General features: G+C 37.5%; 1 protein-coding gene across 2 annotated transcripts in view; it reads left to right on the forward strand.

Annotated features, from left to right (window-relative positions):
• Positions 1-17,959, forward strand: part of LOC149088600 (NACHT domain- and WD repeat-containing protein 1-like) — a 112,277-nt gene that overhangs the window by 30,145 nt on the left and 64,173 nt on the right. For both annotated transcript variants that reach the window (XM_089248085.1, XM_089248086.1), the window contains exon 2: positions 11,063-11,305. In XM_089248085.1, the coding sequence (XP_089104211.1) occupies positions 11,185-11,305 (121 nt within the window). In that variant the 5' untranslated portion in view covers positions 11,063-11,184. The remainder of the gene's footprint in view (positions 1-11,062; positions 11,306-17,959) is intronic.

A 17,959-nucleotide genomic window follows, 5' to 3' on the forward strand; every position in this document is an offset into this window, starting at 1 on the left:
CAAAAGTTCCTGTGGAGACTAGATGACTTTTCTTTTCGAGTTCACCTCAGCATAATGTCTGTTTCTTTGATATATGGAAAAAAAGCCGTCTATTATCAATAATCTTTTTTAAAGATTATAGCCGTTCTTGGAAAAATGATTGTGGGGGGGGGGGGAAACTAATTATTCTTACGCTGCTCTATATCTACTTATCTTAATATAACAAATTTTTGAAGATTTGCAACGACTGTACGTCGGGTGTCACAACAAAGCTCTATTCTATAGCTACTGTCCTACACATATATGCAGCGTTCGAAATCATTGGTGGTCCGCTGGTCCGAGTCCAGTGACTAAACAATCAGACCACCGAGAAAAAAATTGTGGTGGTCCGTGGGCGCAGTAGCGAAAAACGTCGCTAGTCAGTTTGACACCTGAAAATATCTTATTTTTTGCTGAATATGCTAAAAAAAACCCGTCCATTAATGTAAAGGTATTTATTTATTTCGTAATCAATTTGTTGCTGTTTACATCTCAGCAAAACGTTTTCTGAAAATGTAATTTAAAAAGGATCGTCTCTCCGAACCTCCACGCTTGTTTATCGATAAAGCCACACAATCAACAGTGAGATTTGACTACAGTTCTAATTGTTTTCTATGGCTGTTTGCATCGCTTGGTAGTAAGTATATCACTCTTCTCTAAATGACAATATATTTAGGAATTATTATTCAGAATCGATTTTACGTTTAGCGGACCACTAATGATGTCTACGTACCAGTAGGTTCTCGTCTTCACTGGTCCGTGGGACAAGTGACTTTTATTTTTCAATTCTAACGCTGTATACGTATATTCAATTTTGAAAAGTTCTTGCATGCCGTTAGCTACAGCAAATTCTTCGATAAGATAAAATTTAGTTCGCATAAGACTTCAAATCCCCAGTAGAAACCAACACATTAAAGCAGGGGTCTTCAATGCATGGCCCGCTGACCACTTTTGGCCCTCGGAGTTTTTTTACTGAGGTCCGCGAACTTTAAAAAAGGGTTAAAGACATCGAAAGACGACTGAAAAAAAATATGATAATGTTATTTTGCCCGCAGGCTGGTCAGTATCGGAGAACGAGGTGCAAATAGTTTTTTTCTTTTTTGAGGTACCCCGATTTCATTCATTCTAGACAGAAAAATCAGCATTCGAAAAGGCAAACCTGATAACAGAGAATCCATAGAAAAATGCTGACAAATACAATCTTTAACGAAAAGATATTTTCGGAACTTTTTAAAAGAAATAATTTTGGAATTTTATTGCAATTATTTCGTATTTGATAAAAAAAAAATTCTGATTAATGGAAGAATAATTTCAGAATTACTGAAAGAAGTAATTTTTGAAACAAATATTTTCACGCAGAATTAGTGGAAGAAATCATTTCAGCGTTACCGATAGGAATTATTTCGTAATTGATAAAAAAAATTTAGTTCCAGAGTTCTTGAAAGAAATTTTTTTGTGCAAATGATGAAATAATTTCAGAGTTTACGGGATTAAAAATAATAATAGAATCATTTGAAGTAAATTAGAATAATAAAAGAAAGCAATTAATCAGAAATCCTTACAGAATTGCTGGAAGAAATTATCTTATAACTAATGGAAATTGATAATTAATGAATGAAATAATTTCAGAAGGAATGAGGCCTGGCAAATATCTCAGCCCTGGCAAAGATGTGGGTGCCACTGTGGTGGTCGAGTGGTCATAGTGACGGACTCGCATCACGGGGACCCGGGTTCGAACCAAACAGTCACCACAATAAGGAGTCCGCGGAAATTAGTTTTTTTGTGGTTCCCATCTTGAAATCATTACACTTCACTCAAAATTGATGACTACTTTACCACCAACCAACTCCGGTCATATATCGCCACACACGGCAATTTCCAACCACTGGAGTTGAGTGGGTAATCAAGGTGCCATCCATCGGTGGTTGCCGCAGACTCGGTAGGAGAAGAACTTGTTTCTGATGTTTTTGCCTGGATTCGAAGGCGTGGACCTTGACAGTAACCTTCATAGTGGAAGACACGCAGCTTATCATTGCGCCACTTGTCCGCGAGGAAAATTGATAACAGATGACAGCACTATAACAAGCATTACACAGGAAGAGACTCCATGTTAGGTACACAACACATACACGCACAGCTTCCAGCATGGCCCAGATCTTCTTCGACCATCTGCTGAAATCTCTTCATTGAGATATAGTGGTAGGCTATGTAATCTGGTTAGGAGGAGGATGTATTACCATGAGACTCACACAGGGCACAGATAATGCAACATGTAGCCTCCTCCTAACCAGATCATGGACCACCGCTTTGTCTCAATGAAGAGATTTTAGCAGATGGTCGAAGAAGATCTGGGCCATGCCGGAAGCTGTGTATGTATGTATTGTGAACTTAACGAGAAGACAGTTTCTGAGTGATGCTTGCTGTGTTTAGTTCTGCCACCTGCCTCCAATTTTTCAAACTATGAGTTAAGTGTAATGATCGAATAATTGTATTGGCGAGACTTTCCTACTGGGAGATCGGCTCGCATTCTCGCCTCGAAGTTGGGAACCACGTCAGCCGACCCGGGTCCTCGCGATGCGAGTGCGTCACCATGACCGCTCGACCATCGCAGCAGTAGCGACATGTAGCCAGACTTGGTTCGTGACACTTTCAGTCTAATTGTAGGCCTGTTGCTCTCTGCGGCGAGACTTTCTTTCTTTCAAACCGGGCACAACTCAGGTCTATCACCATCTATGGGTGATTTACTACCTAGTGAGTTGAGCCGAAAGTGTAACCGTGTGTGTACCTAACAGCCCGAGTGCGCATGTAGTGTTGTTTGATTTTTCAGTGCTGCCATCTATATTTCAGAAGTGAAGTGAGTGATGCATTATGATTGAATTACATTTATAGGTCTGTTGCTCTCTGTGGCGAGACTTTTTAAAGGGGAGATCGGCTCGCACTCTCGCCTCGAAGTAGGGAACCACGCCAACCGACCCGGGTCCTCGAGATGCGAGTCCGTCATCATGACCGCTCGACCACCGCAGCAGTAGCGACATCTAGTCAGACTTGGTTCGTGGCACTTTCAATCTAGTTTTAGGCCTGTTCTCTCTGCGGCGAGACTTTCCATTTGGGAGATCTGCTCGCATTCCCGCCTCGAAGTTGGGAACCACGTCAGCCGACCCGGGTCCTCGCGATGCGAGTCCGTCACCATGACTGCTCGACCACCGCAGCGGCAGCAACATCTAGCCAGACTTGGTTCGTACCACTTTCAATCTAGCAAGATGAAGAAACAAAAGCGAGTTGCCAACCATAAAACACTTTGATCAAAATTTCAAAAGAATATTCAAGAACCAATGTCTTAACGAAAATAACTTACAAACAAACTTTTCCATTCATGATAACCGAGTACCGTTCCTCTTATCAATTTATCCATATTTTATTTATTTCTTGAGGTAGAAACTTTGTTCCTTCGGCAAATTCATCCTTATAAAAGGTAAGACGAAAGAAAATGGTCTTTTTATTTCAAAGATACAAGGAAGTAAATTCGATTTCCTTGTAATGTGTCGCCGCCATTTTTTTCCACCACCACCCCTTTACGTTACCTTATACGTTATTCAATGTCTCCGTCATCATTGGAATGGAAGAATGTTTCATCTTCTTTTTGAAGTTTCTTACAAAAAGGAGAAGAAATGACGCGGATAGATAGATAGATAGATACCTGTACTCTAAATGTCAACTTTCATGGATGTTTTGGTAGCCATTTCCAAGTGCTTTTAGTCATTACTGTATATATATATACTGGTATTTTCCTTCCCTATGAGAAAGAGGGAGAGGCCTTGTCCTTTCTTATTTTTCCTCCCCTCAGCTAACTTTTACCTGGATATTTGGCCGCTTTCCAGGAAAAACTTTTGACAGTTTTTCCTTTTTATTATTATTTTTTTTTTTTTTAGGGTTTTATTTCCAATGTGTTTCAGGTTTAACCTAGTTTCGCACAGACAGTTGATTGATTCCGTCTACATGTATGTTCAATAAATAATTTCACGAAAACAACGAATTTCTGGGGATTCATTCAAATATATTAGGAATTACGTTATTCACGTTGAGAAGAATTATGGCGGGGAAATTCTTAACGTATGGGTCGTGACCAAAACTTGGGTCGCAGGGGCTTCCGAGATGGGTCGTTCAGATCCAGTAACAACCGGGAATTATTGACCTACAGGTCACGGCCCAAGCATATGCTTCGCAGGAGCTTGCGAGATGGGTCGTAAAATGTACTTGTGCCGGGAGTGTTTCTTGAGCTATGGGTCACGACCCAAACATCTTATTCGCAGGGGCTTTAGAGATGGCTCGTACAAATCCACTGGAGAAACTGGAGAAACCGCGAGACACCCATGTTCTGTCGCAAGAAGCAACGTAAGCACTTCGCCCCCGGGGGGGGGGGGGACCAGGACATCTCCGGTAAAACCAAAATTTATTGATACGTGAAAGATTACATATAGTGCAATCGCATGGGGAGATAGGTCATACAAATCGAGCCAAGGATTGTTGAGCTAAGGATGATGACCCAAACCTCTGATTCGTAGGAACCTCCTAGATGAATCGTGCAGATCTACTTACAGTCCTGGCACTTATTGCTTCATCGATTTCACTGATTTTGAAGAGCAAACAGTCACATTGTTCGCGAAGCTGGACTTGTTGGTTTTGGATCGCGGCTGAAAAAGCTAACAACCATTGAGTTATGGGATTCGGACAGTTCTCTATCATGAATCGTGAAAGGCGAGCTTTCCAACTTGTAACCTCCATAGACATAGAGCAGAAACTAATATTCGAAGTTCTGCGAAGTTCTGATGGAAATATAGTAATCGGTATCATGGTGCATAAAACCTACACTGATTGCAGAATGACAATAAATAATATATGATTTCATCCCATACATTCATTTTCCATACTACACACTGGTTTAAAACCGACAATCAATTTTACTTTCAAAATTACAACTCGTAGTTTTGTGTTTACTTGATAGGTGGCAGCAGGGTTCTGCTCATGCATATTATATTGTTACGAAGTGTAGACATTTGAAAAGGCTTGGGGAACACATGGAAGGTTCGCGTGGCATGCGATTGTTAGAATAGAAGAACGAGATTCCAGGGACTTCGAGGTGTGAAAAACGTACGTTTGGAAGGCTGCTGTAGTTTTAGCAGTACTGCTAGTTTATGTAAATAAAGGTGTTTATATGTTCTCAAATCCTCGTTTCTGTGAGTTTGTGCCCATCTTCAAGTCCCCGGTGAAGAACCTGGGAGAGATCTGCGCGACCAGGCGAATCTGGTGACAGAGGTTCGACAACATCCGGCGGCGACGCAACAATATAGAATGTGTTGTAGAGGGAATGTGGCGGGGTTGAGGACAAACACTTCCTTCTACAATTCAAAGATATAGTAATTAACATTTATTATACAATTAAATTAACAGAACCTACAAGAACGAGTGGACCGCGTGACTATCTCGTTTGAGCGGCAAAACGCAAGTCAAGTTCCTCCATCGTGCAGGCGCATTCTTTTCCCTATTACGCGGACAGCGAAATACAGTGGTGGACGCTGTCGCCACAGTACCCATCTCCTTGTAGAAGGAAGTGTTTGTCTTCAACCGCCCCATTTCCTCTACAAATGGAAATATAAAATTTATTGTTACACTGCAAGAACTACTGCCATCAACAAGAAATTAAGAGGAAATATAAATCTCAAAAAATCCTTTCGCCCATTTTTTTAGTTTCGCATTCTTTTTTTTTATATTCCGCAAAACCAAAATGTAATTGCTTAAACCTACGGCAAAAATAAAACATGTTAACCGGTATTATAGCACATAAAATTCACAACGGCGCGCAGCATGAAAACAAAGAATGTATGGTATTACAGCATATATATTGTTCATTTTCGTGCGCTGCACGCTGGTTAAAAATCAATTTTACTTCAAATAATACAACAAATAGCTATATTTTTATTTGATAGATGGTCGTAGGGGCTCCAGTGGAACGGTTTTTTTTCTTTCATGTATGGTATAACGGTATAGCATATTACAGCTATTCCAGAACTCCCGTTGCCATCTACAAAGAAAAAAAAATTCATTCGCAGTGGCTGGTTTGCCGCAAATTATCCTGTTACCGATCACACACACACACGCAGTTTCACTTAGCTATATTCATATTCAGCACACCAAAATATCATCGCTAAAATCCTGAGGCAAACACAAAAACGCAACCAGTATTGTGGCACATAAAATCTTTACTGGTGCCACGTATTTTTCATTTTTATGTTGCACACCGGTTTTACACCAACAAACAGTTTTTACTTCAAAAATTATAAAGGCAGTTTCGTTTTTATTTGATAGGTGGCAGCAGTGGTATATCTTAACTCTATTTCTCACCCTCCATTTCACAAATTATTCCTTCCATTCATGCCGGACGACGAAATTGTTCACTTAATTTTACCGGTGTGTTTACAGTTTTTGTACGCACTGTAGCTATAAGCAGATTCTGTATCATGTTCAAACACATGATTCCCACTGGCTTTTCAGTAATTGTAGAAATTTAGAATCAAACAGAAATTATTTACAGCCAAATAGGTGAAAAACTCAGACAAAAACGTTTGTGGTGCATTGACGTATGAACACTTGTCCCCCCCCCCCACAATAAAAATAGGCCCTCTTCCAACGAGTGTTCCGCAGTCCAAACTAGCCGTTGGAAGACCTATACAAGCATCTCGTCCTTAACGATAATCTAGTCCTGAATTATTTGCATATTCATTATACCAAGGACGAAATAGAAATTTTAATCGTTGAAATGGTTCAAACATCGAAGCCGACGCTCTTGTTACGAGGCCGGTTCACGACATATAAGATGAAAGAAAAATAAGGCATTGCATCGTGAAAGAAATTAAATACTCAGTTGTTCCGCATTTAAACCAAACTCATTCAATTATTTAGACACTTTCATCATGCAAATTTGTCAGACATCGTTATGATATGGAACTTAAACATTTTGCTGACCGGCTCTCGCCCCCCACATAATAGAAAGTAATAGAAAAATTTATCACTCACTACCGATGCCGCTGGGTAATCTATATATGATTTTATATAGATTTTTACTTTATTTTAGTTCCCTCGCACTCTGAACTTCAACCATCTTCCTGGGCTGAGAGAAAGAGCTAACCAAAAAAACATCAGCTACTCCTATATGACCATTTTCTATCTGAAAAACACGGGAGAGCTATATCTAGTTCGACGAAAAACCCCTCTCATTGGTTGAGTACAATCGCCTCACGGCCAACAGTGTTCCTCATTGGTTCAAACAGGCACGTGTGGCGTGGCGTGTGATATCTATTGTCAGAGAAAGTGATGATTGACGTAACTGCGTCGTAGCAAATTGTACGTATCTGTTACAGTAAAATGAGTGCGTTGTAAGATTCCTAAGCGCGGGAAAGAACCCAGAGTATGATTGTTATTTTCGAATTTATATATGTGTGAAGTTTTTTTGAATGAATACACGTTAAAGGAGGAATTGCGATCATGACACTCTTTAAGTGCATGATGAGTTTTTCTTGCCTGTGTGCAGGATGTATCGCTTATAAAAGCATGCCTACGAGTCCTATGTGCACCTCGATCCATATCGCGTCCATAAAAATGACACGAACAGCATATATCTTCGTAGTAAGCCCCCAATGCTTCGTATTCAGACGTGGGACAGACTCCATCAAATATGTGTCTGTGTTCACAATGCTGTCTGTGGAAATACGACATCGAGCAATACTTTGATTAATGGCCATCCACAAGAAAAGAGCGGCTGCTCCTAATACGGTAATAAATATTGCATTCATTTCCAAGTCGCAGGATATTTTCAGGAAGTGATATATTCGCCGCCCACGTCTATTCATCCTCCTGAAGATCGAACCAACCTCAGTACATGCGATAGATAGCTTTTGTTGTAGAATAGTGTGCTACGGGCTTGTATAGAAATTTCTCCATGTATCGTAGTTTTTCGTAGTCTCGTCACCGATAACCTTAACTAACGGAAATGTATGATATGCGTGAGTTGTGTTTTGGATGAAAAGAGTTCGATGACATTGAAGCTTTCGATTCAGTGTGGTATGAAAGACAGATGAATGTCGTATCACAAAAAGGAAAATATCCCGTAAAATGTGGTATGATTTCATCAGTTGTGAAATCTTAAAAAGTACGGCTGGTCCGATTAATCGATCAATTGTTAGTCACAGTTAAAAACTTTTGGACTTTTCAGTCCCTTGAGGCTACAAACTGTTTGTTTGTAATATGTGTGCATCCATTTTTCGTTTTTTTTTGTTTTTTTTTGTGTGTTGTATATTTGTATTCGTGTAACACATGTTTGTATTTGTGTAGCACATATTTGAATTTGTGTATTACATGTTTGTATTTGTGAAATTAAAAAAAAAAAACTTGATCTTTTAACGCAAGTAATTAGTTTACTTAAATTATGTACCTGTGCATAAAATTTTCGATAAGTGACTATATTTAAAAATATTTTGATGAGATTTTTCAGTATGTGGGGAAATACAAATCGATTCAACAAATACTAATGAGGGGCCGTTAAAGTGTTACTTCAGCAGATTTTTAGCAATTTTTTGCCTCCTTCCCCCCCCCCCCGTTAGGGGCGAAGCTAAGCTTAGTCTTAGCTGAGCGAATTACCATGTATCATACAATGTAATTTTATCAAATTCTACTTCACAATAATCAATATATCGTCTCTGTCATGCCAGAATCACGAATGTGCAATGTCAAAAAAAAAAGAACTTGGGAAATGACTTTTGAATGTTTACCCTAACCGTGTTATTTATTCCCCCTCCCCCTCTACGGAAGTTATTTTCATAAAATGTTTTGTAACGTGTGTTTCAATAGGGATACACATTCGCGTTTCAGACACAACTTAGATAGAAAAACAAAATGCATCCAAATAGGTGATAAAAAAAAGGGGAAAATTCTTACATTCGTGCTTCTGGCATGCGACGGACGATATGGAGTTAGTACTTTTAGAGGGTGAATCACCGGATTTCAAAACTGTGTATTTCTTAAAAATTAAAAATACAGAATATAATGATAACTAATATGTGAATATGCGGGGGAAAATCCGTCTAAATGTTATAAAAAATATTTGTTAATGGTCGATTTCAAGTGTAGAATCATTTTGGAATCGGATGATTCTTAATCACCGAATACGAAAATCAAGGGCCATACACCTCACTACACTTCCATTTTGCATAAGGGACACAAAATACATAAAAAAAACAAATTAAGCATTTAATATGATACAAGATATACAGAAGACTGGATGTTGTGAAGATATTTATTATTTGAGATGTTAATTTTTTAAGGAAGGAAAAAACTTAACATCTAAAATAATAAATATCTTCACAACATCCAGTCTTCTGTATATCTTGTATTAACAAGTGGAGAGCGACATTCATGTCATATTTAATATGATATTAAACAAAACTGAATACCTTAGTTAATATCACCTAATTAAAATCGGAGCAACTGTTCTGAAAAGGGCTTTCGGGGCAACACGTCTACTGGCAAAAAATCGGAATATCCCGAAAAAACCGGGACATATGGTCAGCTTATGTAGGGTTCGTCGATAAATGTTTTTTTGGTCAAAGTGGGATCGTGCTTCAAAAGTTTGCGCACCACTGCTATAGAGGACGGGGAGAATTATTTAGGAGTTCAGGTGCCATTCAGAATATTTCATATTTTTATATAGGGTGGTTGATGACGTAAGCATCATTCACACATCTCCCCCCCCCTCCCACTTGTGATCAAAAGTCAGCAAACCCGAACACTATCCCCCTTCGATGCTCACTTAATACTTGAATGACCCCTGATGTTTTCAATCTCGAATTGGATTTGATGAGAGATGAGTTTGATAAGTTTTAGAAGACAACAAAAATTTATTACATCCACTATGAACAGTACTTTTTCGTATTTTTTGGACGCATCAGCTCCTTTTTTCAAGTATCATTCGGGAGGAACTTTTAGGAAAACAAGCCAAACACACACAATATGATCGCAATTATTTTTGAGATCAGTGACTAACCTAAAATAACCGATTTTTTTTTAAAACGACAAGATTTAAGTAAATAAATTCCAGTTTTTTGCACAATATGGTTCATATCAAATATTTTGCTTCGAACGGGGCAGCCTTAATTTCTTGATTTATTCCTGTATTTGTTCACATCTGGTGAATAGGTGCGTGAAATAAATGAAATAAATTATTATAGCATCAATTAATGTTACAAATGTTACAAATTAATCGATTAAAAAGTTTTGATTTACTGGTTGAAAATTTTAACCGATTCCCAGGCCTACTGCAAAGTAATGGGACTTGTACAATCGTCCAGGGGTTCGCCAACCATCTTTGACACTGCCACTAGGTGCTGACTTATCCGAGGATGATGTCACTCTCCGCTATCCATACGAAGGTCAGGTGGCAGTGTAATAAATTTTGAACTGTGGCCTGAATTAGGACCGACAGTCCATGTACGGTCCCATCCAGTGCACATAAGAAAAGATTGAGATATTCGTTGCCTTTGTAGTCTTGTGGTCTAGGGCGGTCACTGGGCAAGCAAAAGGACGTGGGTTCGATCCCACACAGGGGCAGTTGAATTTTCTCTATTTTCTAAGTTCATCTTCGCATCAGCAAGCTGTTAAAAACCTTCGTAAGACTTGTGAAGCGTGATACAACAATCAGGGAAAGATTAGGCCTACAGACCCTATAATGGCATTTATTGACAAACGTGGACTCGACTAAGAAATTAAATACATCTCATTTAGAAACTAATGTGGAATTCATTCTTGATGTCTATTCTTCGAAGCAATTTACATACCTCGAATAAATCTAAATTAGATATTGAACAGATAGTTAGTAATTGTATAGTAATCAGATACTGTAGTAATTCCGTATACGGCAGACTGATTTGCATGTTTGAATAGTGTCACTTTTCCAGTCAAAACGCACACTATAATAATGATGTCATTTCTTTTCCAGGATTTGTGTACAAAAGTGTTTCATAGAGTTGGCAAGCAGTTGAAGGAATGAAATATACATCCTTTTTTTGGAACTGATCCATCTACGATATTGTAAATAGACATACATAAGAGGCACAAATCATGGCACACGACCTTATCTTCCAAGATGATACTCTTCAAGCTATTTTCTACGGGAACATCACATCGGTGCCCAATCCACCGTCTCGTCTCGTCAATATATTCGTTAGTTCTACGAAGACTGGTAAGTTTAAGCACAAGCTGCTCTTATCTTATTAGAATACATTCAAAATAAAGTTATGATTTGCAGAAAAAATACTCAAGTTCCAAATGAAGTAAATCACATTTCATCAGTTCAATGAGATTCCGCAGAAGCATTTATACGTTTCCTATTAGCACCTAGTGACGTATTCGTGATTTCTTAGCCCAACGCTGTCCAATATATTTTCATAGTTTTTTTCACTATCGTGACCACAAATTTTACGTGTGATACTTTCCAGCATAAAAAGTTTTACGCGTGTCACACATTTTTTTTTTTTTCGTTGAGCTGATTTAGGGTCGAAAATTGCGATTATTGGAAAAAATCTCCGGAAAATTTTAGTTTTCTCTTTACAAATTTTAATTAAGTTGAAAAATATATAATTTAGGTCAAATTTAACTTTTTCTTATAACTCGTATTTTTTGAGAACAGTTTACATTTTCTTTTTTTTCACATACCACACTCTATGCCACGACATAATGCAGGTTACCAACCCCAACCTGTATTACCAGCCTTAATACGATCGACGCTCGTTATTACGACTCCATGTTATGGCGACCGTTACATTACAACGAGAGACCGGTAGGATAAGTCCCAAATTTTTTCATAGAACATCTACCACATATGTTTCGCTTTCTATATAACGGCCTCCCAATATAACGTCCGTTTTTGACGGGATGAAGGGAATCGTTATATCGAGTGTCGATTGCATAATGTTGTCTTTAATGTTTCCATCATTTATAAATGAATTATCCCCTTCGCTTACAAGCGAGGTGGCAAGAAATTCGGATGTTCTCTGTTTGACGAATCGGCAATAAATGTAGTAACCTTGTCCTAACCTAACCGCTCGTTAGGAAAAGGGAAGAAAAAGAAACACATATATAGAAGAGTAAGACAGTATAAAAGATTGATAAGAATGTAGGTACAAAGTTAGATTTCTTTTCACCCTCACCCTACCTGTTCCTTCAATCTTATAAGAAAGATACATCATACGTGAGGGGAAAAAATCACTATCAGGGTATACAAAAACACCAAAAGGAAAAACAAATTGTAAGGTTGCAACAAATCTTCGGGATGATCACGAGAGAGGAAAGAAAACAGTGAACTTGCATTTGAATTAATTCCACTGGCGTTTGGGCGTAATATTACGTCCTTTAATCGTAAAGTGGTTAAAAAAAACAGTGAGAATGGCATGGAGTAACGAGGCACTGATGAAGTTGAGTGAGTAAACAAAGCAAATATGCTATTATTTACCATTTTCCGAAATACTGCTCAAACGTACTGACTCGGAATCTACGCTAGTAAGGTGGATAAATATTCTTACCGCTCCGGGTGCGATGTACGTTGAAAAAATACGATAATACATAACACATGGCACAAGCCAAGCTTCCCCACACAATAACATACAAATTAGAATGTCAGCTTAATATAGCTCTTCCAAGCTAGAAATGACCGATGATGAATATCCAGGGATGCTCATCCAGGGAATATCCAAGATGTGCCTGAAAATGACGCATTTCTAGCCGGGAGTCGAAAACGGGGAAATCGAAACGTTTATTTAGGATTACGAGATTTTCCACTTTTGTGCCTGGAATAACATGGCGGCGGCGGCGACGGTAATTCTCCGTCTCGGATTTTAATTGCATTTCAGGAGCTCTTCTTTCTCCCAACGGGACAAGTTCCGTGGAATTCCTTTTCCTCCCGGAGAAACGAATGTAATTAAATTTTTTCCTCATTGCTTTTCATGTTCCTTTGTTAAAAAGAAAAACACCGTGTGTAATGACAACAGCCTCCAGGAATGAAAACAATATTCAAATTTCGCGTCATTATTTTCCGAGAAAATATGGCTTCTTGAATCATTCTTCATTATTTTTACACTATTTATACGACCATAAAAACGTCAACGTCTCTAATTTTTAAATAATTTCAAAATTTTATTTATGTTTTTTGTTCTTAATTAAACCAATTAATTTATTTGGCTACGATTGGATGATGGCTGTTTAAAAACAGAACATGGTAGTATTGTACGAAAAGCGCTATCAACATCATTCCCGGACTGATAAACTTTGTTTCCGAAATGCCATTTTTAAGGGTTTATGATTTTTTTTTCTCACTCTGTCAAGATTAAGCAACCGGTATTATTCAAACGGCAATGTTTTTGTTAGAAATTGCAATGTAAAGTTAGTCGTTTCTATTAATAGGTAGCAGCATATATCCTCCTTTTTTCGTGCACTTCCGTATTTTTCATCTCTCGATAACGGGCACCCGTGGGACTGAAAATTTTGTCCGCTAATGAGGAGTGCCCGTTAATGAATAGTGAGATAAGTTACATCGACGGGACTCAATGTAAGATTGGGTTCGTCAGTGGAGGTGTCCGCTTACGGTATCTTCCGTAATGGGAGAATCCACTGTAGAATGATCGTGTTTCTTATGTTAATGACGAGAGGGCAGTGTAAGGGTACCTTCCTGGGCTAGTTAAACCTTCTGAAATCAATAGGTGACGTAGAAATTTCTAATTTTTCAGAGTTGACCTGGTTCAAATTTTAATCAAAAGGTAATATTTGCGCTAATTTTCTTTCAATACGGAACATTTCCAAAATTTCAATTGTAGATGACTCGCTTGAATGTTTGTCAAGAAACAAGTATTTACATATTCTTCTATCATTCCTACATGCTACTTGTGGAGGGTACATTCTACTTTTGTAAAGCAAAACGTAAGTGGAAATGTTCCTTTTTTGGAAATGAGCTCGTCATATTTTCTCGCAAAGAACTTTTAAGTGCGTAGGGTTTTATTTTCACGATTGAGCAACCAGCTCTTTTTTAACACATGTTTTCGTCTCACTTGAACCTACTGCATTAAGAGTGCTGCATACTTTCAACCAGCTTTGCTTGAACCCGTGGGAAATCTTATGAACATTTGGTTTATTTTTCATAGTTTGCTAGAAGCATTTGACTATTTGACAAGGTTTTCAATTGTTCTCCTCCGATTGCACGCGTTTCCAGGAACTCTTCTCTTCCAATGACACGCAAAACTTTTATTGGCCTCGATTACAATGAGCATGTGACTCACAAACTTCCGTTTTCCTGAAACATTTCAAGAGCTGCATCTGTATTGTAAGATTTTAACGAAAATTGAAAACGCAACCACGCTATTCCAATTTATCGTTTAATATGTAAGCAAGAAGAAATAGAGTATAACAAACAACAAATTCCTTCGATTGCTTCTTCAACACATGTTCAGAAATAATTTGGGTTGCAATCAGGTGCGTCACAAGTTCGTTAGAACCATAAAAATTAATTAGGAAGAAATACACAGTGGTAAGAAGTTGTGATTTGCACGAATAGAACCAAAGAGAGATCCTATTTTTTTATTTTCTAAAAAATATCTTCTTAAGTCACCGAAAGATGAAGCTGTGATACGATATGCGTAAGAAATTTATGCAAATTAATAAATTATATGGATAGTAGAGCTCCCCTGGAATCCCCTAAAATCCCGACCAAAACCATCATACTATAAAAAGTCATCATTCGTCACTCTATAGCCCTGGTAATCTAAGCTTAGATGCAGGTGTATTCAACATTCGATGCCTTAGTCTAGTTTGCATAATTTGCTTCATATATTTCACGTCAGCGTCATCTCTACTAACAACTTCTTAAAACGATCATTATTTCTTTTTAAACAATTTTAGGTCTTTTTCGTGCAAATCATAATTTTTTTCATTGTGATTTATTACTTTTCGATCAATTTTTAAAGCTTCAGAAAACTTTTGATGCACAAAAATATAGAAAATAAATTCTCACAATCATTGAAAAGATAGCGAGTCATTCACTAACACACATGAAGACCAGTTTCCCCCAAACAGTAACCAACCGCCTGTAGCAGAAACACACTTCGAACAAGTGATCAACAGCTATCTACAAAACAGTCAACCATATAATATCTTGACCGCTGCTCCCACTGATAGTGATGAGATAACTAAAAATGCCCCAGGGTATGATAATACTACAAACGCAAGTTTGAAGGTTCTTCCATCTAATATCATCACCACATTGGTAAGCTTATTTAATGGTATGTTAAAAACTTTTTATTTCCCATTATATCTGGAGACATGCCATTATTAAAATCCCTTTAAAAACTGGGAGAAATCTGCAGAATTTGAATGATTTTCGTCCGATCAGTTTGCTCCCGGGAGTTTCAAAGATTTTTAAACGAGTCTTTAAGATGAGATTATCTGTGTATTTCGAGGATAATAGCTTCATCCGAGATTAGCAACATGCCTTTCGCAGTGGACACTCTTGTGTAACACAACTGGTCCGTAATGTAGAATACATACAAGATGCTTTCATCCACATGAATTAGGTAGCATGTTTTGATTCAGACATACAGAATGCCTTCGATAAGGTTAAGCACACAACACTCATTGACATTATGATACTAAGAAGTTTTTCGATTCCACTTTATACATACAGTTCATAGCAACTTTGACTAGTACAAGCTAACTGGGAACTACAAGAAAAGTCGGACACCGGCAGAGCGGACGAGCCATGTTCAAGAATATTTCGCGAACATCCCAGATGATTGTCTACATTCCCTACATCCTACTGTAAGACAATGACAATGCAGTCAAGAAATGTAGATACGGAAGCATATTTCAAAATGTCTAAAAGGCATTCCGAGGAGTCGACAATGTGACAAGTCTGAATTAATGAGTCTTAACCATCACGTAATCATCAATTTTTTTATTTTTTTTGATAAAACAGGGCCATCCAAAAAGTGTCACTAAGATGCCTTCGATGGGCCCCCACAAGAGTCAATGAGAGCGTGTTTCCGAAAAGATGTATCAAGTGCGTAAATTCATATATAGGGTGGCCGCGCGAGAATGTTAAAGGAACCGATCGCCCGGTTTGTGTAAAAGTGCAAAACTTTCCATCCTGCCAGCCACAAAAATGTAGCTCTTATGAAACGGAATTGAAGAAAACGCGTGCCGGAAATCAAGTGCCGGTATTACACAACCAGTGTGAAGCTCCGAAATTAGTCACCCATCCCGAATCCATGAAATATTCATTGATTTCAAAATTCATGTAATATTCGAAATACGATTGGAACAAATTCTATGAATGAATTTTTTTGTTCTTTCCCAGTGCATTCAGCTAGTGATAATGCAGGTTATGAAACAAATTTTAAAGGATTGTACGGTCTGGTCATAAGTTACACCCAAATCTGATGTGATGTACATATGAATTTTATGAAATTTCATTCTACATATCATGCACGAAACACTGTAATTAGACAAGTGTACATTGTAGATCTTAGATTTTAATTCAGTAACCTGAATGATATATAGGGTAAAACATCACATTAAAATTTTGTAGTGATGCAATCATTAGATTTTTAGAAATCATGTTTCAACTCAAATAAAATGTCAAAAATTGCATTCTTCGTAAAACGCGTTAAAAAATTTCCATTCACTGATTTCTTATATGTAAAGACGCAACACTAAAGCGTATGTAACTTCGGTTCTAAATGTCATATAAACAAAACAAGGCCTGTTTTGTAATTACAAATAATACTATTTTCATGAAGAATCAAAATACATTTCTTTCCAAAATCACCTTTTAAACATAGTCGGATACCTTGAAAATTCTTTCAGAAGAATCCAAATTTTATAAAATACTTGGGAGAATTAACGTTTCTTGTAGAAATTGTCAGTTCAGAATCGACTGCTTGAATCCATTATCAATTCTTTACAGGATTATAGGAAAAAACATTCACCTGATATAACGAAAATTTAAGAAATCTTTCTTGTACATCGATCCGTCGAACAAGTAAATGAGGCGATCTTTCCCTCATTCCGCCCCAAAGAAAAGAAAAAAAAAAGTATAAAACGGATCACTTAATCCTACTTTTGACACTCGCTATGTCACGAATTTCTTAAGTTTTGGGGCGTTATTATGAATTTTCTTCGAAGAAGAAGAAGAAGTTACATTATTTTTTTTTTCCTTACCTTATTCCCCCTTCCTCTCTAATGTCAATACAGCGCGAAAGCTTTTCATGTTTTCCTTAGAAAACTCTAGAAATAGTAAGTTTTATTTTTATTTTATTCTTTCTCTATTTTGCTGTGAAAAACCGGAAACTTTTGAAGGGTGTAAAATAAAGAACAAAAAAATAAAATAAATAAAAAGAGTCTTAAAAGTACTTTCCTTGGAGTTTTTGAGAGTCTTCAAAAGATTTCGTGTTATTCCAATGGAAAGTGACAGGCTTTCATGGACCGAAAACTGTTTTCATTTAGTATTTCTTCATCTTTCTGTCCATAATATATATATGTGTGTGTGTATGTGTGTTCATCGCTAACATTTCACAATTTCTTTTCTCCTCAGATAGAAATTTTCCTTCAAAAACAGGCAATAAAGATCAATAAGGTGTCTCAAAGTTCAAACTGGAAACGTAAATACGTAAAAAAATATTTAGAAAATAGATTTCGTTTCCCTGATACTTTTTGAATCATTAGATAATTTAAATCAGTTTTTCCCACCCGTTCATGCTGGTGATGGATAGGAGGCTTGTGTACACCTTAAAGTATATAGAGGCTTGTTTACTCCTGATAAATGAGTAGAAGGCTTGCTTACCTCCAGAACTTT

This window comes from Pholcus phalangioides, unplaced genomic scaffold, assembly GCF_987345545.1.
Source record: "Pholcus phalangioides strain wild (caught in Gottingen) unplaced genomic scaffold, Ppha-v1.0 ptg000003l_1, whole genome shotgun sequence".
NCBI classification, from domain to species: Eukaryota; Metazoa; Arthropoda; class Arachnida; order Araneae; family Pholcidae; genus Pholcus; species Pholcus phalangioides.